At 40.0% G+C, this 23,825-nt stretch overlaps 2 protein-coding genes across 2 annotated transcripts in view; one reads left to right on the top strand and one right to left on the bottom strand.

The window, feature by feature from the left end:
- fermt3b (FERM domain containing kindlin 3b) overlaps positions 1–2,595 on the bottom strand; it is a gene marked incomplete at its 5' end in the record, with an annotated part of 46,703 nt that extends 44,108 nt beyond the window's left edge. Inside the window, 2 exons of the mRNA XM_079229117.1 lie at positions 782–1,015; positions 2,472–2,595. Coding sequence (XP_079085243.1) covers positions 782–1,015; positions 2,472–2,595 — 358 coding nt within the window. The remainder of the gene's footprint in view (positions 1–781; positions 1,016–2,471) is intronic.
- Positions 2,596–5,035: 2,440 nt separating this feature from the next.
- The window catches only part of macrod1 (mono-ADP ribosylhydrolase 1), a gene marked incomplete at its 5' end in the record, with an annotated part of 94,480 nt that continues 75,690 nt past the window's right edge, over positions 5,036–23,825 (top strand). Inside the window, 3 exons of the mRNA XM_079229000.1 lie at positions 5,036–5,456; positions 6,368–6,466; positions 8,060–8,167. Of these exons, the coding sequence (XP_079085126.1) occupies positions 5,036–5,456; positions 6,368–6,466; positions 8,060–8,167 (628 nt within the window). The remainder of the gene's footprint in view (positions 5,457–6,367; positions 6,467–8,059; positions 8,168–23,825) is intronic.

Raw genomic sequence — 23,825 nt, forward strand, 5'->3', positions numbered from 1 at the left:
TAAAATAGCTATAACTTTGTGATTCAGTTTAGGCCAACAGAGAAGGCTTAGGAGGCCCTGACGGCCCACCACTGGAAGGCTGCGTGTTCAAATCACGTCAGAGTCATTGTTTCGGATCCTCAAGCTCTGTGAATGTCAAATGATTGTTTTGCAGGATTGTGTCTTTCTTCAAATTCTGGACAGTTTATCGCCTCAAAAATGCACATTGGTTTTATTTGAAAATTGTTAAAATTTTATGAAAAAAATAAAACAGCCTTAAATATTTTGATCAGTCATCTGTGCCCCCGAAATGTTCACTTTCTTTCAAAACATGAAATCATGGACTCTGTGGCGCAATGGTAGCGTGTCTGACTCCAGATCAGAATGGTACGTTTTTAAATCACATCTGGATCATTGTTTCGAATCCTTGAGCTCTGTTTAATTCATGCATTTCCAACAGGATAGGGTTTATCATCAAAGAGTGGAGAGTTTATTGTCGCAAAATCGGACTGAACTGCCTAAAATGTTTATGTTTTCAGCAGGGCTGACATGCATGTCAATTTTGGGGTGTTTTGGGATATGATAAAGCCCCCAAAAAGCCAATTAAATTGCAGAATAGTAATAAGCATGACAGTTTCAATAGGGCCTTCGCTGGCCCGATGTTGTTGGTGCTCGGGCCCTAATTAACTAATAATAATTCATGGTAATTAAGTACCAATATATAAATAAACAAAGAACGAAATATTAATTGAATGAAAGCAGAAAGACCGATAGGACAGAAATAAAAAATGCTGAGACTCACTGAGCATTCTACAGACACCCATCACGGTCTGGAAGACAGAGCTGGAGAAGCAGGTTCGGAGCATCAGGGTCGTGCCATTAGGCAGACCTAGCTTCAGGGGCTTGTGTTGCGGCATAAAGAGCAGCCGGGCGTCTGCATGGATGCCATATTTATCCAGAGTCCAGGCTGTTCGCAGCAGCCACCGCTGCTTCTGCTCCCACCACAGCGCATGGTCCGACCAATCACGTTTTATCTCTATAGAAGACGGACAGAAAACAGATATTGCTGCAAACTGAGATCCTTTAGTTTTAAACTCTGATGTGTGAAATGATCTGTAGTTGCCCGCTTCCCTTTGAGAAATGTGTTTACATCATGAACTCGAGTGGCTTCTGAACCAATATAGACTTAAATTATTGTGATGGAAAGTAAACTGACAACTAGTGTCTAATTTCAGATTAGATGGTTGCGTGTTCAAATGACATCACGATCAATATTTAAAGGAACAGTGTGACAATAAAGGGGATTAATGGACAGTAATGGAATATGATATATTTTAATCAGCGTCTCCTAAATCTCCTGAAACTAAGAATCGTGTTTTTGTTAAAGCCATCTATATCTTCCACGGTTTCCGCCATCATCCCAAAACGGACACGGGCTCTAGCTAGAACCATCTGCATATGTTTTTACGGATAGCACGTCTGACTCCAGATCAGACGACTAAATGAATAGTATTGACAAGCCCAGACCTTGGACTTTTTAGTACTTTTTCATGTTTTTATGACGCTGTTGTGAATTGAGGATACTTGAGTTGATGGCCATCACGCTTGTGTTTGAAAGTGCATTATATTTGCGAGTAAAAGCCTATACTTTATTAATACATCAACAAGGACATGGAAACAAAAGTAAAGACCTAATTCAATAATTTTCAACACATCAGTATAGTAGATATATCAGTTTACTTAAAAGGTAACCATAACCGCAGCAAATTGCTGTTAGGTAACGACAGATCGGCCATCAGATTGTACTGGACTCCGTGGTGCAATGGTAGTGTGTCTGACTCCAGATCAGAAAGTTATGTGTTCAAATCATGTCAGGGTCAGAAACTCGTTGGACTGAAGTTTTATGTGTTGCACCAAAACTCATTCAATAACTGGTTAGTCAATATATAGTGAACCAGTTCGACAAGCAAATAAACTGGGAGTTAAAACAAATCTATCAAAATAAAAGATATGTAGTAATGGTTTAGTTGAGTAAACAAACATGTAATGTATTTATGACATTTGACATTATTTGCCAGTATTTTCTTCTGAAAAGTATTATCATGTACATTTTCTTGTTTTGTACATTTCTAGATAATAGAGTTAATAATATTGAATAGTGTATGCAAAAAGATAGTACAGGACAGGATGTTTGCAGTGTTAAGACATATAATGAAGATGGTTATTGCTCAGTATAAAATGTATGTACTGTATATGCACTAAAAGAAAAATAATCAAAAGAATATTTTGGGCAGAGAGAGGTGTGTTTATGTTACTTAATGAATTATGATGATTTAATGCTGACATAATGTATCATAAACTCATGTTAAATTGTTATCTACAGTATACACTGCAAATTATCACTTAATTATCCATTAAATTGTGTAACTATTTTTAGTCTGTGTACTGAGACTAGGAGAGACTGAGACAAACAGGGACAGACAGTGACCCACGTGTCTTTTCCACCAGTTTCAGGATGACCCCTCCGACGTGAAGTTCAGAGGCCACGCTGAGGGTGACAGGTGGCGCGTCAGACCCCAGATCCTCCACTGTGACTGAAAGGTCCCACGCTGCCATACTGGGAGAAGAAGGTCTGATAGGTAGGATAAAAAAGTGGAAAAGACAAACATGGGAGAGAGACAAATTAATGAGATTAGTAACATTGTCAAATTGATAACCACTTGTTATGAAAAGCTGCTCAACAAATGCTCTTTAAATGATCTATTATGTGTGACAAAGGTAATTATTTATTCATTTGTTTATCCAACACTTTGGTGAAGCATTTTCAGATGGATCATTATGCTCTCAATAATTTAGTGTTTTCGTAATTAGTATTTCAGGGGCCTATGTTACAAGTGAGAAATTATGCACTAGAATAGCCTGCAATAATAATGTCTGAGGAAATATCTCTAAAACATGATCATCACATCTTAGTCCAACACTCCATGCCTAAAATATGAAAAACAATTTCAGTCCTACATATTAATGCCTAATAAGCCTTAATAATTCATTTTAAGAACTATACAACTGCAGTGAAAATCGGAGTTACATATGCTGCAATTCTAATACACGCTCAAAATGTGTGAATAATTTGTATAGGTGTGATAATAACAAAATCCTGCTTTGAGTTTTACAGAACATTTCAGATATTAAATGAGAAAAAGAGAGGATATATGACCTGTCAATCATACTTCAGCCAATCAACTGTGAGAAAAGAAAACCTTTAACTCATGGTTCAATATCACATGATACTGTGTAACACACACACACACAGACACAGACACACACACACACACACACACACACACACACACACACACACACACACACACACACACACACACACACACACGATGGGGGAGTTGATTCTGGTAATATGTCCAGTTTGACGAGCACTTCCTGTTTCCAACTTGAACTATCGCCAGGGACACACACTTCCGCTTACTGACCGCCCCAGAGGAGATGCTCATCCAGTGCCAATACAGAAACCCACTGCATGTGTATGGAAATGTGAGCCCATATGAAATGTTTTAAATTCAAGGATCTAAATGTGTGTATTTGTATTTTCAAAGACTTGTATCACAGACAATAGTATAACAATGAATGCTTGCACCCCTCTTTACCTCTGTTGGAGGTCTAAACTTTCTTTATCTGCATGTTGCTGAATCTCAGTTCTGATCTTTGACCAGTTCACTACTTACATTCTATTTTGTTTAGTGATGTGACCTAATACATTATCTACAATCTTAAAATGTAGAAGCCTCACACATACACATGCTGCCTCAACGCTCTCTCTGCCTCACATCACACACACAAACTTTGAAAGACAATACCGTCAGGTTTTGAGAGATGGAAACTGGGGTGACCCTTGTGCCTCTGTCAGATCTCTGAAGAAGTTTCCCAGGTTTTCTATGAAACTGTGCAGCAGTGTATCCTCTCTTGGGCTGGGCAGGTTGTGGGCTGTGTCGCTGTCTGCGCTGCTTGTGTCACTTCTGACAAGAAAGGCTAGTTCCGTTTTTTTTTGTCCGTTTCCGCTAAGCGGAAATGTGAAAAGGGCTTTTGAGTGACAGATGGAGTGTGAGTGTTGCCCCCCCTCACACACACACACACACACACACACGCGCACACACACACACACACACACACACACACACACACACACACACACACACACACACACACACACACACACACACACACTGTCTCTTATCTTTCTCCTCTCTTTTTTGAAAATGGCAAGAACACATACTATAGATTGATTAGTAATGGTATTTTGTGTTGCAAAATCTGCAATGAGAGGTGTTCAGGTATGGGTCATGTATCCACAATTGTAGTTCCAGTGTCTGTGTTAGATGCAAAGTAAAGCATATCTTGATGTCATCAAAAATGATTGGCTCACTGGTTTTGTTAGGGGGAAATAATTGATAATCCAACCGTCCTTGAATAATAATAAATGTCCCCAATCCTAAACGTGCTGCAGAGTGTTGTTTAATTTGTTGTTGTACTTAGAAAAGGGTTCTTAACAAACTATACTATAGTTTATTTGGGCGCCTAGTGTGCCTTTATCTTATAATTCCAGTATTTCCGACAGTCGTGAAGTAGGCGTCAGCTTGTGGGTTTCTCTTCGGCTTTCCCATGTTATCAGAGTCGGGGTTTATATTCGGTGTCTGGTTTAAAAATAGAGCAGCGCTGGTCACATTGGAGCATAGCCTTTTACTATAAATAATACGGAATCCTACATACTGGTCTTCTCACCGCACTGACGCTTATTTATTTATTAGCACAAGGTTATTGTACTAGTGACAGCTACCTGGCACCCCTTGTAAAATGGTACATTCCACATGTGAACCTTCAAAACAAAGATGGCACATGAGAACTTTTATCCAACTAACGTAACCTTCATCACTAACGTGTATTTGAAGCGAAAACGAAACCTAACCACCGCGTGTCGAACACTGATCCCTTATAGGCTGCACTGCTGTAGTAACACGAACTGTTACCCAGGCGTCATTCAGGCATGGCTCTGCAAATATCAGCTCTCTTTTCATATATCAGAGCCCCACTGGGCACTGGCCCTCTGTCTCGAGTCTGTGCTGACTTCCAGGGAGCCGGTGTCAGGTTCAAACACATGTTAACTCCTGGAAACCTCCAGCTGGGAGGGAAGATAGCAATAAGTCCTGTTCGCGGCCATATTAAAGCTGCTCTCCGAGCTGAGAAGTTTTCGACAACAACGACAACAGCAATTTGGAAGTCCAGCCAGGGTAACGGTTCCTCCTCACCCCGGGGGTGGAGAGGTTTGCTGGGCAAGGTAGCCCTCGGTGCCGCCCTCGGAGCGAGCACAGTCGCACTTGTCCAGTCTCTCCACACGGGAATAGTTACCGCCATGGCCCGCAAAGTGAACCTGAACTCCGCTGAGGGAGACTGGAAGGAAACCAAGGGTGAGACTGTTCGACCAGGCCGAGAGGGCTTTAATGTGACTTTACAGTGTGCTTTGTCGCAAACAAGAGAGAATCGTGTGTGCTGTCACATGACCAAACCACCTGTTAGTCACTGGTTGTGAGATTATAGTTTGAGATTGTAGACTATCATTCCTCAATTGTCACTCAAGACTGAAACTAGCGCCCATGTTTGCTCTTAAAATGTATGATGCTAACCAAGTATTATCACAGCTAAGCAGCAAATCCACACACATTTGACCTGAGTAAAATGACCTTTTAGCATTTTGTCTTTTGTGAAGTCAAAGTAGTTGACACCATAAACTCACAATATACGGTACATGCACCCTATATTGTGCATGTACTGTATATAACAATATATACTATATAAAAAGCCACAATGTAAATTAATGTAGGAATTATGAAAATGCATTTGGGCTGCAACTAATGGTAATTTCAATGAATAACCCATCCCATAGTATTCTTGAAACAATATTTTGGTTGACTCACGGAAATACAATAGACATTGATTTAAGAATAATCTGAGAAGAACAGCAAGCAAATTAATGAGTTTAAGAATGCCGGGTTCCGGAATGTCTGGGTTCCAGAATGTCTGAGTTCCAGAATGTCCTGGGTTCCGGAATAGCCAGGTTCCATTCCAGAATGTCTGGGTTCCGAAACCCAGTACCTTCAGTGTACTATAATCTCATAGTACCCTACACCCTGTAGGTTTCTTCAGGAATTTTACTTTTAGGAGGGAATGATAGCTATGTTGACTTTTTTTTTAATCAAGCTTTCCTTCATGGTGTGCCAAAAGTGTGTGCCATATTTATCTGCTCCTTAGGATATATGTATTATTTTTCACCTCGCAAACATATTTACTGTCTGTCCTCTTTCTCCATTGTCTCTTTCAGACTTCTTGCTGTCTCTGTCTGTGAAGGACAGGCGTCAGCACTACAGGACGTCTAACTTTGTGTCACTGGAAGACGTCTCGGTGTGGACTCCCACTGCAGGTCAGATGCCCAACATCAGTCAAAGTCACTGTCAAGTTCATTCAGGGTTGGGTGGTAGAACTCAGACTTTACCGGAGGAAAGCAGCAACACATAGATACTTTTACTAGTGATATCAGATGTTTGGCTAAATCACATAAAAAATATTTCCAAATTATGAGGAAATTATGAGCAATATAAAAGGAGCTGGAAGCAACTTGAATGCAAAATGTAATATATATTATTGATATGTAATGTGAGCTTAATCTGATGCACACAACACAATTGAGCACACACAAAGCAAAATATGAACATACATTAGATGTAATGTAACATCACAAGATTTTCACCTATTATCACAGACCAGAAGCTTAAATAAATATTGTTTCCAAATGTCTTTTTCGTGTTTCTCTCCTTCTAATCTATGGTAGCTCCTGTATTTGACAGAGAAATGCATGCAAACAATTACATGTTTGCCTTTTTACACTTAAATTGCAAAATTTTATGGGCTAGGTACATTGTATCTCAGTTCGTTTGCCTGGTAACCCCAATTTAAAGGCTTTATTACTCAAATGTTATGGAACAATTTAGTCGACTATCTAGTACACATAATTAAGCATTCTGTACTGGACTAGTGAAATAATGTTATACTTTTAACTAATTCCTGCGGCTACTCCTCTCTGTATCTCCTTTCAGCCACATTCCCACTTACCTCAAACCCATTTATTGCCATTCTCTGCCTGTCTACCACGGTTCACCGCCGTTGCCATCGCGTCAACATTTTTGAAAAGATCATGAATAAAAGACCATTAACAAATGCTTTCCATTTGAAAACATTCTATTGTTTATCGGCCGCCGTCCATTCAAGGGTACCTAAAAGGTTTTGTCAGGCAGAGCGCACCCAAAGAGCACCTGAACGAACACCCTCTCTTTATTTCTAGCGCCATCTGCTGTAACTATTCAACATCGCGCATTTAACGACCGCGTTCCAGCCTTCTTCAATGGCCTGGTCCACCACCAGATGCCCTCAGTCTTCTCCTGTCCCAGTCATCTCACTCCTACATCCAGCTGCTCCATCCTGCAATAAATAATAATAGCTCTAACTGCTTGATATAATACAGTAAATAATCCAGTTAAATTGGTATATAAACTCAGTTTTGTACCTAAATGTATAAAGTAGGCTCTGAAATCTACTTGAAATGTATGTTCAGTGGATACCATAGTATATTCAGCATAAAGTCTTTTCACTGTAAATTAGAATAGAATCGCCTGCAGCAGTAATACACATCAATTCAAACTGCTGTGACGACAGCCCGTTTGGAAATATTGATAGTTTGGCTAAATTTGGCCATATTACTACTTAACATGTCCTCTTTAACTCGGTATACCCATAAACCAAGAACTGTTTGGTTGATAAGAAGTCATAACACATTCACACATCCTTTTCTATAATATTACCATACCACTTTGGATACCACTAATTCAAAAATTTAAACAGTGGTATTGTTTTAATGCTAGGTATAAGATAAAACCTCCAAAACATATTACTTGCAAGTTAACAAGGTAAATACAACTGATCCTGAAACTGAATTTATGAATGTGTGTCTCATTATCAGGCGGCTCTGAACAAACTCTCTACCAGAGGAATGAGAAGTTGGACCAGAAGATTTCCCTGTACAGCGGTGACATCACCAAGCTGGAGGCAGATGCTATTGTCAATGCAGGTATGTGTCGAGGTGTAAATGAGTTGAGTGTTTTTTAGTTGATCAGTGTGTAGATTAGTCATTCAACATGGTTTATTCAACAACAATCTATTTTCACACATGATCAACTATAATTAAAAACGAAATAAAACATTTTATTTCCTCAATTTTGTAACAAGAGTAAAGTATTGAGCAGGGAATAAAAGAAACGTGCAAGGAAAATATGTAGAAGGAAGACTAAATATGCTGCTGCGTCGATGTGAATGTACTGTCCATAAATTTAGCACAAAACAAGTGTGAGGGTGGTTTGTGCTTGTTATGGCTTTGATACTTTCTCAGTGTGTGGGAGGAACAGCTACAGGCTTTTATGGTTAACAGCGGGTTTGCATGGTGCAGTTTACTTTAAAGTAATGAGTATACAAGAATGCAAGAACAGTACAAGGGTTTGGAATCGGAAGGATTGCTGACTGGCTACCTGGAAACTTCCAAAGTAGGCAAAGCTTCCTGAAAGCAGATGGCGCTTTCATGTGTAGTCTCAGGAAACAACAGACTATGTACAACGGCTTTGAAAAGGAACTGTATAAAATAACCAGACTTAACCATAAGTGATTTCTTAAAGGCCGGTGAATACAGCTAACTAGTTTGATTCAGATTTTTATTATCAGTTAATCTGTTGTACATTTTTTGACGAATCAGTTGTACAAAGTTTCATCTTCAAATGTCTTATTTCTTTGAACTGACTGTCCAAACCGTCCCACATTTAGTAAAATATTGACATTTTATAACAATGTATAATTTGTGCTTGGTGATCAAAATTGTTGTCAAACATTTCCCCCTTCAATTGATATATTGACTAATAATGTGAACACATAAAATAAACGTACAAGAATTGAGTTCCGAAAATAATTTTTAACAAGGAGAAAAAACCTTTTAAATGATCTGCTGCAGACGATAAGAATATGTATTCTTAGCAAGTTCACTCATAATAGAAGTATTAATGCTTTTGAGGAAAACATATTTATGAAAACTGAAATGTAATTATTCATTCTTTCCTTTGAGAAACCTTTGTAATATTGGCCAGTTATACAATTAATTAAGCTTAATCATAATAAAAAGATGATGCCAATTCCAGTAAAAGTTAATAATATCAAAGTCACATCATTAGTTTAACCAAATTTTGATCAAATTAATCATATGATCACATTTTTTAAAGACATGTATACTATTTGGTCACATAACACATTTCCTCCCACCAGTTGTTCTCCAGTGCTTACTAGTGGGAATAGAGCGTTTTCCAGTGGCCATTAGATGGAGCCAAAAGCCAGATCATTCACTGAAGACTTTTTACCAGAAGGCTGTCTGTGCATTTGGGGGAAATTTAATCGGCGTGTTGGCACAGATGGTGCATCGGTGGAGACTAAGGCAGGCCAGCATGCCTAAATGATGCCTGATGATTAGGCTTTAGCAGAAAATGATAGATCTTCATTGGCAGCTGACTGTCAGCAGGTGTACGCTGTGCCAGCATCCAGTGAATATGTTGATGTTTCACTCTCATTTATGGCATCTGTGTGTGTGTGTGTGTGTGTGTGTGTGTGTGTGTGTGTGTGTGTGTGTGAGCATTCATGCGTCTGCCTGCAAATGTTAAAATAATTATGTGTGTGTACACAGTAAGTAATTGTAATTTGTCTCCTGTGTGTATGTAGAGGCGACTTTGTGTTGCGTTGTGTGTTTTACAAGAGCTTTTTACAGAGTCGCACGATGCAAAGTAGCATGGAATTAACTAGAGAAAACCGCTAGTAAAGTGTCATTTAGCAGAGAGGACGAGGCAAGGTGAGGGAGGGAGAGAAAAACACAACAACGCCAGATGACACATGACTGAGAGACGGAGCGTGACAGAGACTCAGCACACCGACTCACAAAAAACGAGGGGAGAGTCTGGAGGAGTGAAAAGAAGAAGATAAAAGAGAGGCAAGGAGAGGACACAGGCTAGTATTTAAATCTCAGACTGTATTGCCATGGCAACAAGCAGGTACAAGGTAACCACATTGAGGTTTTTGGTCAGCAGAGTCCGATCATCCTTCTCTGTGCGACTGACCGGCTGGCCAGCTGACTGTCTCCGTAGTCATTTTGTCGACTAAGTGTCTGACCTTTTCAGTCGATGACTAACTGTGTGACTAAGAGGCTTTCAGTGATGTCAGTCGCACTTAAAAATATATGACATTAAAATTAAAGAGAGAAGCAAGCAGACATCGAGGAACAAGAGAACAATTAGAAAAGCGACAGTTAGTTACGCTCATTTAGAAAATTGCTTGCAAGCTTATCCTCCTGTTGCAGATCTAACGGCAAAGCATGAGCAGCCAAATCAGCGCCTGTGGTTTTTGGAGGGTGATGTGGATTTTTTTCTGGCTGCTATGAGAGGCCTTAAAGAATAATCTAGCTCATAACACAGCAAACATTTAATTGAATCCAACTGCGGCCAATTATACGCTGTACTGCAGACTTGTAGGCAAATATCCACAGCTACATGCAGTATGTAGCTGTGGATACATGCAGAAACAGACACAGAAGCACAGGAAACCTGTGAATGAACAGGTGGAAACCAAGTAATATGCTGCTCCACCCTGTTCCTTCCTTCCTTCCTTCTTTCCTTCAGTCAGCACTGATTGATCAGGTCAAGAGGACGTTGCAGGGAGGTTGGGCGGCCGCTGTTTGTAGTTTGTGTCGCTCTCAATAAAGATCGGATTTACAGTAACTCTCCACTCCTCCCCCTTCTCCTCCTCTTCTCCTCCCCCTCCATCGCCCCCTCCCTCCTTCATTCCACACTTTTACAGCCCCTGGCTCCTGCCCACTCCTATAAAACACTACAAACATAAAAACCCACAAGCACTTAAGAGCCGTCCTGGTGAGGAAGGTGGGGGGCATTGGGGGGGGAGGAGACGGCGGGCAGAAACATCCTCCTCTTTACACCCCTCAATCACTCCGTCCGGAGAAGGAGAGAGAGATGGAGGGGAGGATATATTGTCTCTGATGGGCTAGCTGATTAAGATGGATTGCACAGTGAAATGTCTTTGGAGTGATGAGTTCTGTGTGTGTGTGTGTGTGTGTGTGTGTGTGTGTGTGTGTGTGTGCGTGCGCGTGCGTGTGCGTGCGCCATGTCTCTGCAACTAACTTTGCATTAAAACCTTTTTTCAAATTGATTAAATGCAAATTTGCTTAGCTCTACTGAGCTGCATTTTCACTCGCAAAAGTTTTATTCCTCATTTCCATTCAAGCACTTGCAGCCACTGTCGCGTTTATCGTGTTTGACATTAAAAGCCATTCATTTTTCTTGCGTAGAGTTGAAATTTAATTGAAAAAGATTGAAAAACTGGACATATACAGTAAGTTCTCTTAGTATTTTTTGTTAAGTGTTCCTTTTTCCAGTGGCACTAACTCCATGAGAGTAAATGCGGCAGAGTCTGCTGATAAATCTTTCAGGCTAGACTATTAAAAACTGTCCCTAAAATTAAGCCATGCACTGTCAAGTGATAAAGAATATTCTGGTCCTATCTCGGTCTTTAGAGTGAGTGTGTGTGTGTGTGTGTGTGTGTGTGTGTGTGTGTGTGTGTGTGTGTGTGTGTGTGTGTGTGCACGTGCGCGTGTGTGTGTGTGTGTGTGTGTGTGCGCGCGTCTGACAGTTGTACACTTCTGTTTAGATGTATTGACAAGATCACATACGTGTATGCCTGCATATACACCTTTTCACATCTACACCTGCTTGTGCCAGAATATAAGACCTGGCTCTATGAATGTGTGTGTTGCAATGTCTGGAGGGTTGGTGTGTGACTGGTGTACTTTTGCATGTGATTTGAGTGCAGGTGTGCGACATGTTTGTGTGCACATAAGATAGGGTCTCCCAGGCTTCCCACTGGAGGTCAGAGATAAAGCTGTTGGTTGGCGCTGGAAACCCACTCACCGTGGCAACAGCTGAGAGATACAAGATTAGAGCCAACAGTTTTTCTGGCCTGCAGCTGCAGACAGGATGTGAGTGAGTGTCTGTGGACTACACCGTAACTTCCTGACAGATAAGAAACCTAGAAAGAAAGCTGGGGCGGTGTGTTGACAGACAGGAAGGAGAAAATAGTCAGAGTCATGAGGTTCATGAATACGTAACTGACCTGAGAATAAGACAACGCTGATCATAAAATTAGCTCCTTCTGTTGCAGAAGAGGCTAATTTCATAACCCTGGATTTTTCGGAAGAAACGGCAAAACAAGGTACTTATAAAGAACATGTCCTCACACCATCTGATCACTGCACATCTAACAGTGACAATACAGCAGGCAAATATGAACGTCAATCCAACTTCGTCTCATAACTGGTGATTATCAAATTAAGTTCAGCCTGGATAAGGTCTGGTTGATTATTACAAAGTGTACGTTCAATCATTAAATATGTGGCCGTAGCTGCATTTTCCCTGAAGCCTAAAAAGTATATTATATTTCATAAAAATGTATCTTCCAACATTATAGGATGTTCTCTTTATTTCAGGTGAGGCGAATGTATAGTAAAACACCGAGGGAAAATGCAAATGTTAGTCATATTTATGTAAACATGGAAAACATTAAAACATTAAATAAGCACGAACATTCACATTTTTTTAATTGAGTTGCTTCCAGGGAAATACAGTCGCAATGAAATCCCAATTTGAATTGACTGTTGGGAGGATTTCTTTCCTTCCTTTCTGTTTTTTTAAGTCACATTTTCAACACGCTTCTGTCAAGCAGTTTGTTTTGGGAAAGTGAAAGTTTTTCTGAGAATGTTAACATTTTTCTTCTTGGGATCTCAGTCTTTATAGAGTCTTATAACGCACAGTATTTCGCGACTGCTTGACAGATGTTTGATGTTTGCCTTGTTGGTAACTTCTGGTGCTTGAGTTGTCAAGTGATGGCGCCTCGCTGCCTCGCTCCAGTTGTTTTAGTGGCGCAAACTGCTGCTGTGAATGCATTACGACATTTAAATGTCTTGTCCTTGAACACAACTGCTTGTCTCGTGTTTCCAAACAATTCTATTCATTATCAATTAATCTGCTCATTATTTCCTTGTAGATTGATTATTAGTTGTGGCTGTTAATTGTCAGAAGATGTATTGTAATGTAATATTTATTATTTTTTTTAGAGCTGTAACAGTAAATCGATTAATTGAATTAAAGGTCAACTATTTTTACAATTGATTAATTGTCATTTTTCAAGCAAAAATTCAAGCTTCTCAAATGTGAGGATTTACTCATTTTCTTTGTTATATGTAGGTTGTGAATGTTAGTGTGGCTGATTTGGTATTCAGAGCTTTGACATTATGTCACTTATATAAAATGTAAAGATTGACTGAACTGAAATCTTTAAATGATTACAACGTTGAATTGAATACATCGGTACAGCAGAAATTTGACATTTTAACTTAATGCTTCATAATTACAATGCTTGACATGAAGACGGGTGTGTGGGATAAACATCAACGATTGAACATTAGTGTTTTTTTTTAGCTTGGATGCTTCCTTTGGGTGCAATATACATTTAACCCAGCAGAAGAGCATCTTTTATTGATTCCAGAGAAGTCTGTGGTGGATGATAACCAAAAGCTGTAGTGAGGGTTGGTTTGTGAGTTATTGGGAGTGATGGAGGATGAAGAGGATGAAGGATCCTAGGCCTTGGGATGGCATGGATGATCCGAGGCCTTAGGATGGCATGGATGAGTGCACCCAGGCAGGCAGGCAGACAGACAGGACATTGACTAGAACAGCTGGAGGCGAAAGGTGAGAAAGATGTGCTCAGTGATCGTGTTGGGTAACTTTAAGAGGATGAAACAGGCGACCCCTCGGTTCTGCAGGTAGAGCCCTTAACAAGAGCATCACCCTACAGTGACACGGCGTCACAGCTCCTTCTGCAAAGCTTCACTGATTCTTTGCTGGCTTTGTCAATGGAGCTTAGCCCCTGCTCAATGCCAAAATCAGCCTTGCAGACAACTGTGCTTTTTGTCACTCTGCTAGTGTGTGTATGGAAGATTGTCCGGCCTGACTTCTTGTAAATTGCTTCAGAGCGACTAAAATTGTTTTTTCCCGATCTCACCTTAGCTGCATTTTCCTCATTTGACTAGAGTAATAGTGTGGAAATCTTTGCATGTTCCAACCACTTTATAAGGGATTTTCCAGCATCGGGCCAAGGATTAAGTGATTTTTGTCACAGATCTCCTTTGAATGCCTTAGTATCTACTCCAGTCTCAGTGCTTAAGCTGATGATATTCTGTTTGTTTTAAGTATGCACATCATGTCGCACTTCTTAGAGGATAATCAAGCTGTAGCCAGCTGTAGCATTTTTTTTTTCCCGCCTGAGGAATTAATGTTTTCAAGGCTGAATTTCATCCTTAGATAGCGGCCACTTTTTCATCAAGTCACTTATCCAAGGTTTTAATCAAGAGGGACGTGTTGTTGTGATCCACCCAGCCTCCCTGGTAGTAACAGGGGTCAGAGGAGGAGATGGAAAGCCCAGGACAGAGACTGTAGAGGTCCCACAGGCCCTTACTGTGTGTGCTCTCTATGTCTCTCTGTGCTGCAGTTACCATACATCGACCCTCGAGCTCTTGTCAGCTCCTCTTAGAATAGGCTCAGATTACAAGATGCAAAATGTCACACCAAGTTTGCTATCGCAGATAAATGTTACATGTGTGTGTGCTCTGATAAAACCTCAACACAGATATTATAAAATGAGCCAGAGTGTATTTATGTGTGTGTGTGTGTGTGTTTTAATGCATAATGGGTGCTTAAATTAAAGGAAGATGAAATATAACGTGCTACCTCCTCTTAGCCAACCTTTCTACTTCTGTAAGAATTCATTTAAAGTTGTATTGTTTTCTCAAAAGTAAATTGGGTTTATATGCTGCTGCTATGAAGCAGAACAGGTTGCAGATCCCTCGTGAGTTGCACTGTTTCTCCCTGCCGTAGTAACTGTACTTCCTTAGCTGTAGTTCCTATAGCAGTTTTCCCACTGCGCTGTTTTGTGTAGCTGTGCTAATGCACATGTTCTCACAATATGCCTGTCAACTGTCCGTACACACATGCACTCACAGAGGCAAATCGGCTTTGCTGATGTTGCCTCAGTTTCAGAGTAAATATGATGTGCTGTCAAAACTTAGCCCTGCCAAGATCACCTCACCACTCTACCAGCCACTCAACAATACAGCGGTAGGCATCGAGCAGAGTTTGACGTTAACCCGTTTTTATCTTCAGTGGAAAGAGGATTTGCTGTGCAAAAGCCAAAAAAACAGTGTTTGAGGAAAATCCATCGGAGTCTGATCTGTATGGATTTTAATCAGCGAGGTCAACAGTAAGCGGTGGCAGTGATATGCAGGGTCATGGGCAGGGACGACTACTTCCGGATGACCTCAAAGAATACTAAAGTTTATATTGATTTATATATATATTTTTTTATTGAGCAAAATGTCTTTTTGCTGAAGCGAGCAGCTGTTTTTTAGTGCAGAATTGGATCGTTCTCAAATTGAGAACATTTATATTATCCTACAGTAGGCCTGCAACTTAGTTATTTTCATTGTTGAATAATCTGCCGAATGATTTGAGCTTATAAAAGTAGAAATGCCATACATAAAATACATAAATATTGTACTTTCATCAGTGTGCCATAGGCTCAGTCATCATTGTGTTACCTCCTTTAGCAAATTAAAGTGACTTCATTTATTTAATTGAAAATCTTCGAGGTTGCCACTTAAAGTACAGTACTGAAGTAAATGTAAGTAGGCAGGCAGGTGGAACAGGATAGCTGGATGCTAAAACAAAAGTCCAATCTGTTTCCTCAGTAACCTTTTATAGATTGAGCTGCTTCAGGGATGGTAAAGATCTGGTGAGTGGAGAAGAATGGGAAGAGCTGAGGACCACAAGCAAACAGGCAAAGGGTAGGATAACAGATATTGGGAACCGGTAGACACCATGACAACAGTCATTTGGGGATATTTTTGCTTGAAAACTCAGTTGATTATCTAAATTGTAACCAATACATTTGAAGTCAATCAAATAAAAGAGTAATCAATTAATACATGCTTACAGGCTTTAGTCTATAGCAAAGTCACTTTACTTCTGTAGTGTAGAACCACTGGGTGTTATCTTTGATTCACAGCCACAGACCGCAGTGACGGGACCTTAAGTCACTGCATTTAATGTGTAAACAAAGCTACTCTCTCAAATTCTCAATCGTAAATGTGCTTAAATATAATACTTTTCTTCTGTAGTGAAGACTGGACTTTAACAGGTTTATAAAGAAACTTATTTTATATGCACAGATTCCTTAGTGTGGAATAAATAAAAAGGACATTTAATATTAATAGCCTGTCACTGAAGAGATGCTATAATTACCTTGGTCCCTGTACAGTAATATTGCTTCTGAAGAGAGCTCATATCTAAGCTATAGTGATTTTCCTCTATAATTGTTTTGAGGCTTTTTACTTAATCCTCCTTATGATTTAAAAATACATAACAAACAAAGAGAAAATTGCTCTTCCACGCCCACTTGAAGTGGCTCACTTTCGTTAGTAATGTAAATTAAAGGCTGTCGGCGTATTCAATATCTTAAAGACGTGAGACAATCCACTGTGAGGAATCAGGGTCTATATGCTTCATATTCACTTTAAAAAGCACACAAAACTGTTTGTGACTGACCCATAATTTAATATTCAGCGGTAGATTTCTGCTAGGTTTTTTTTGCACTTTTTTTAAGGTTTCTTAACACACACACAACCAACCCTGGTCTTGTCTTAGCATAAAATCTTAAACGCTTGTATCTCATACTTTTCATCACTGTGCTAAAGTCACGTTATTTCTTCTCGGTCCTCTTGTATCTGTGTCTTTGCCATGGGCGAAGTTTGGAGGCTGCAGTGACTCTGTGAATTGGCTGCAGCAAGAATTTAGACAGTGCTACTGCTCTAGTTTTTACAGTCTAGATCTGTCCGAGTTGATTACGTTACAACTGTCAGAAAGACCACTTTACTGGTCATTTGGGCAGCAACTTTAATGCTCCCTATGTGCTGAAAAATTTGAGCTTTCAAGGTTCGGTGCCCAAATTTCTGCGGGATGCTCTGATGTCCAGTTTGTGTCTCAATTTGAGTGGGAAGATGGAAGTAAAGCTACGATTCTTTATGGTACATCTCCAGCGTTTCGTCCTCTCCGTTTCCCGTTCTTTTTCTTTACCGCGTCCATTAGGATGACATCGCAGGGATGTGACCCGAGAGGAATGAGACATTGGCATTAGACAAATGGGCCTCAGTTTACAGCTTCAGATTGATTTACACCCTGTCATTGAGAAGTTAACATACCCTTGGAGAGTTAATCCTTAATGTTGTCCGGGTCAGTAAATAAACGGAAAAAGAAAAGCCAAACTGAAAGAGTTTGCAGAAAAGCTCATTCGTGCTAATTATTTCTCTCCCACCCCTCCCTTGTTAAAAGCTTTCCCACCCCTCCAATCAATTGCCACTTTAGTGAGCAGGAAGGGATGGAGGAAGTGCGAGCGTCATTAGCCTGATTGGGCCGATGTGGGAGACTGAAGGAGATGGAGTGAGGGAGTAAAAGAGAAAAAGGAGTCAGCTTGATCATCAGCACTTGGCCCATCAGAGCTTCTGTCATCAAGACAAGTGCTACGTTCAAAAGTGTTGGTTTGTTGTGCGGCGTTGTGACTCCTTGAAGGCCCATGAGACGATCTTCTGCACGGGAAGCTGTTGTTGGTCAGGGTCAAAGCTGGACGGACGGGGAACTTCTTCACCTGGAATGGAGAGAAATGTTTACATCTGTTCTGAATGACGACCCTGGCTGCAGACGTGAATCTCTCTTTCTTTGGCCTTTTGTCAGCAATGTTAAGTTAGTTCTAGCACCTAGCAACCGCCACCATAGCTTCCATGTGCACTGGAAATAACGTTGGACTGACAGATTCATCACTTGCTAATGATTGATTAATCTCTGGTTCGAGCATAACCCAGCCTAACAAGAAGTCGGCTAACATAAACCCAAAGTCAGGATGAATATAAAGAAGTGCAACGGCAGTTGAGTCTGATTATCAGGCGACCCACATGCTCTGTTGAACCTTGTGTCTTTTTTCTGAATTGGTTGTTGATACACAATAAATTTACTACATCGGGTAAAACAACACACAGACTTTTAGAAAGTCTCTCAGGCACAAAAAGCAACTGAAGTAATCGTGTAAAAAGCAAGAAGAGTGTTAAGTGTTAAAATCATACTTTGCATTAACACTGGGGCGGCACAATTAATCAACATATTTTTCAAATCACAGTCTGGGTTACTGCAATTATCAAATCGCAAAAGGCACAAAATGTCTTGTTCAAATACCATTCTAAATTAAACAATGTGGTGCTGCAGGGATGTCCTGGCCAACACATTATATTCTACAGACTTGATAAAACGTCCTTTTTTGATACAGATCTCTGCAAAAAATCACACCGTAATCATTTGAATATGTTCGTCCACGTTTGCCCATGCAGAGCTATAGAAATATTTCCATCGGTGTGTGTGTGTGTGTTTCAGAAGCTGTCAGACGATCCGACAGCCGCTTCATTTGACGTTCAAAATGGCTGGCTAAATGTGACCAGTCCTCTGAGGTTGTGACAGCGTGACAATAATGTGCAGTTTGTAAAGCAGCCAACTGTCCGACTTGTGTGTCTTCCCTTGTGTGGGGCAGAGTGCAATTTTCTGCGCGGTCTCAGTTAATGCAGTCCTCAGTGTAGCAATAATCGTTTGCATTCCCAGTTCTTTATGACAATAATAGTGCACCTTTTTTCAAATATTGGCTTTAGTGCCAGTAATCAGCCTAGCATTAAGTCTTTGGCTGTGCCTCCAAAGTCCTCGTCTCCTTGGCTGCTCAGCTCGAATACTTGAACAGCTGAAAAAAAGACGAAGGAAAAAAAAGAAAAAAGCATGTTAAAGTGCGTCCACAATCACCTGATGAATGGCTGTTTTTAATGAGTTTATCAACCTTTGGAGATTGATGTTTATTCATTTAGACTTTTGACATTTGAATCCAACCCGGTTTCACTGAACCGGCTGTGCAAGTGATGTTGACTAGAAGTGAGACATACAGGACGCAATGAGAAGAAATTAGATGTGGACATTAAAAGTGCATTGGGGAAATTATCCTCATTGTAGGCAGTGTTATTTTAATAATAAAGTATAATGCAGTCTGACAAAAAGCTGCCACTTTCTCCCATCTTAGCAATCATAATTTAGCGAACAAAGTACAAAGGGTGCATCACAGTAACCTACAAAATGGGCTTTAATCTAACCTATAGTCCTCTTCGCTTTTCTCCAGCAGAAAATACAAAGGGCCCGCATTGTCTGCTCACATGTCCTCATCACAGACGAGGCTTTTGTCACATAATCACAGACATGACACGCAGAGAGTACAGGGAGTACACACTGCACTGAATTACCATCTTGTAATTGTGATCTATCAGACGTTGTTGTGAAGTGGTGCATTATCAGAGCTTAGGAAATGACAAGACTATTTATAGGGACTATTTATCCACTTATCCCGTTGTCACCAATGTCCACGGGTGGAACGGGCATCGTTTGGTACAGTATATGACATCTGCTGACAGTGGAGCGTGAAGTGGTGGATGTATTGTACTGTACAGTATGTCTCCAACGTCCTGTACATTTTCTCATTGTGATAAAAGTCCACTGCAGAGAGAATGAACATCTGGTTGTAGCTTTTAATGCACAGTACATTCAATTGTCACACATTTACCTGACTTATATTCTAGCTACAGATTTATTGAGCTTTTAAACTGGTTATCCGTTCGGTGCCATTTTATTTTAATTATTTTAGTTAATTAAAGCACATTTTGTTTCGTAAATCCAGGGATAAACATTTATTTTCAGTACACAAACAAGAATATTTCATCGGTCAATACCCTTTAACACACTGCTGATTAAAAATGGACAATATTTATCCCTGAAATTACAATTTGATGTTTGGTTCCTGCTGTATATCAAGTTCACTGAAAGCAAAGTGCAGGTGAATTTCTCTGTCATAAAAAAAGTCAAGGACACTGAGATGCTTCGAGATATAAAGGACACCTCCATCTCAGTAATGTCACGCAGTGAAACAATTTATTACACTCTTTACTCTGTGTGTCTTCTGCAAGATCAACAGCATGTGATGGGTTTGTTGTCTCCTCATGCATGAGCGAGGTGTGTGTGTGTATGTGCGTGCGTGCGTGCGCGCGCATGTTTAATCTTTGCTCTTTTTGACTTTCAACCTGTGGATGGCACTCTGCTCTTTGCCTATTTATTAATACTAAAGACGTCAGTCTTTTTACTAATTACTAATTGGGACATTTAGCATTTGAAAAGTAAAGTTAATACTTCTTGGTAGAAAAACTATGCAACGTTTTTTTACATTTTCTCAAACATACACAGTTTTAGCATTCTTCTACTGTAATTTCATTCTTTATTAGCCAACACGATCGCTGAACCGATATGTCTCCAAGAACCTGATCTAACGTAATATCAGCCAAAAAATGTTTCTTCATTTTTTCTTTTATTAGTATTTTTTTGGCCATTGTTTGCCTTTATTGCCAGATTCACAGTAGAAAGTTAACCGGAAATGAAGGGTTCGAGATGAGGAATGACAAGGACCCCAGGCTGGATTCAAACCAGGGATGTTTCATTCATGGTTGTCACCTTAACTCCTGACTTCGTGTTTCTTTTAACAGTTTTTGGATAACAATGGAGGTATGCACCACAGATAAATAACATCTGTTTTGTGTTTGGTCTTTCATGGGATTTATTGACTAAAAGAAAATGATAGAATATCACCTAGTTTTTCTTTTATTGTTTGCCGCCATCCAAGTCTAATAAATTGGAGAGAGAGGTCAAATATTGTTTTTATTCACAGTAGATTAATAGTTATGATTCCATCATTTTGTGAAATATTCATGGTTGTTTTTTAAATTAAACATTAACTTGTGCAGCCTTGAACCAACAGCACATTGTGTGTGCGAGACCTCTGGTGTGATCACAAACTACTCTGTGGAATTCTCAACCAAGTGATGAATAATTTACCATGCTCCTAGAATTCATTTTTTAATTTTTTTTGGGCTGCGATGTGTCTGCAACTGCTAAAGAAAAGGCGGAGAGTCAGTACTCCTGAGAAATCACAAGTTTCCTTGACTACAAGTGCTGCGGTCTCCGTGCGGTCCAGAGTGTGGAGCCCCGGAGAGGGCAGTAAGTCGACCATGAGTGAAGGCTGAGAGTTCTGGAGGACCCCATCCAGCAGGAGCCCAGCGCCTGAAGCGCTGCTCAGCCAGAGTTGTTTCTCTTCAGTTTCCACTTGAAGGCCGGTGATGAAACTGAATGCCTGATGGTTTATCATGTGAATAGCAGGAATTCATCAACTGTTCACTTAATGCCAGTTTAGAAAAGAGAATGAGGCAAAGACTACTTGAGTCTATAAATGCTTTTAATTTTCTTCAATTTCAGATGTTTTTTCCCCCTAAACGTAAGGTGACAAAAAGATAGTGGCATAAAGGCTCATCACTAAGCAAAATTAAAAGATACAAAAAAACACACAATGCTTGAATAGAATAGAGGACAAGAGCAGCGTTTTTCATTTTGTGCTTCTAGCTCACTGGAGGCGTCTTGCAGAGGCACCAAAGTGTCTCTTTCTCTGATAGACAGCATAATGCATACAGTTAGTGTTGTAATAATCCCCTGGAGGTTGTCTTAGTTTGCTCTCTGCCTTGTTTTTCTCCAGCAATGTCCTCTCCATCCATCGCTATTTTTGTTATTGTTGGATGAGTTCATACCTCTGAGGTATTTCACCAGTTTCTTGCAGTGTGTGTGAAGAGAAACGTGCCAGTGTTTGTTATCCAGCTCCGTCGTACATTGGGTCCACCAGTGTCCTGTCACTCCAAGGTGTACAGGTTTGTGTCCATCGAAGACGAATGGATTTACATATGAGGTGACCATGAACTTGTGATTGCAGTTTACAGTCCGGTCTGTTTGATTTTCACCTGAATAACAACTGAAACTTGTAGGAACATTTGTTTGTGAAAAAAAAACAAACATTGTGGCGTGGAAATTATTCTATTCTGTTGTGCAAAGCTTGGGTTATGCATATATGCATGCATAAATACATTTATCCAAACGCATGTATTTATAGGAATAAATTAACCTTTTACTAAAGAAGCTTATAATGCATGCAGACACTGGAAGGCACTGTATCGTGCGATGCAGCTTTACGTCACTCTTAACAGCCCTGTGGTGAAGGAAACAAACTGAGTTTGGACTTTAAAATGCAACTGACCATTTTATTGCAAATTGGTGAGTTTGACTCATTTGTTAAAGGATTATAAACAATGTATTCATGAAAAGATTGAATTAAAAGGAAAGCCATTGAAACTAAAGACACTACTGTTGTGCTTGTATACACACGCCATGTAGAACATGTTTGATATCTTGAGCATGTTTTACTATTGTAGGAACACAATGGAGGCATATCTGGAAAATCCACTTTGATCTCATTTGTTGCTTTGCTCCAGTACATTGCCGACTCGATGTGCTAGAGTCTCTGAGTATACATCTTTTTGTTGGGTCTAATGTGAGTTGGAATAATTAAGCTGGAGATGATAATGGACTGCGACAGTGAAAGGCCTCCATAATGATGGATGAGAACTCAGGGCTTTGTCGGTAAGAGCACAGACGTGGAGATACAGTTGCATCACATTTACAGCACACACCCAGACATGTAATCACAAATAATTCTTTAGATAAACATTCATATCATTCTTTTTTTTTAATCTCCCTCTCAGACACACTGCACAAAAACCCATTTCTGTCTACAAAGAGCACATTTATTTCTGACTCTCTCCTTCACAAACACCCGACACAAGCAGTTACTCCAAGATGGACACTTATACACTCCCCCGTTCGTTATATTGATCCATGCTTACACAAGTATTAGCACTCACTTAGAATGAGATGCATGTCTTCAGAAGCACGGCTCAGAAACACACACACACACACACACACACACACACACACACACACACACACACACACACACACACACACACACACACACACAAAATTTCTCATGTAGCTTGGTGAAACATACAACACACGCTAACACGCAAACCTCTCAGGATGAAAACACATGCGTGTGCTTTGGGCTGGCAGATTCCTCCATATTGAAACAGAGCCACTGATGTATTCATCCAGTGTGTGTGATTTAACGAGGTCCACTCCGTCTCGTCGTAAATCATATTAACAATCTTGAGCTTCCCATTGATTTTCATTTTTTTTTAAACCATCCCAGTGCATTATTTGATATCTCCAGCCTTTGTTTCAGATTTAATGAACTCCAGAAACACACACACACACACACACACACACACACACACACACACACACACACACACACACACAACCTCAAAGAAAACTCATGAAACTACTTTTCCTTTTTTGAAGTCTTTATTCATCTGTGTAGAAAAAAGACGATAAATGGAATAGCGTTTTACACCCATTTTTATGTTTATACATAAGAGTGTTTTTTTTATTATCTCATCTGAGGGTGACATTTTTAATGGAAAAAGGATTTCTGCACAGAATGAAAGGAAGCTTCAGTGCTCT

The sequence above is a fragment of the Taurulus bubalis genome, assembly GCF_910589615.1.
Source record: "Taurulus bubalis genome assembly, chromosome: 13".
Classification (NCBI taxonomy): Eukaryota; Metazoa; Chordata; class Actinopteri; order Perciformes; family Cottidae; genus Taurulus; species Taurulus bubalis.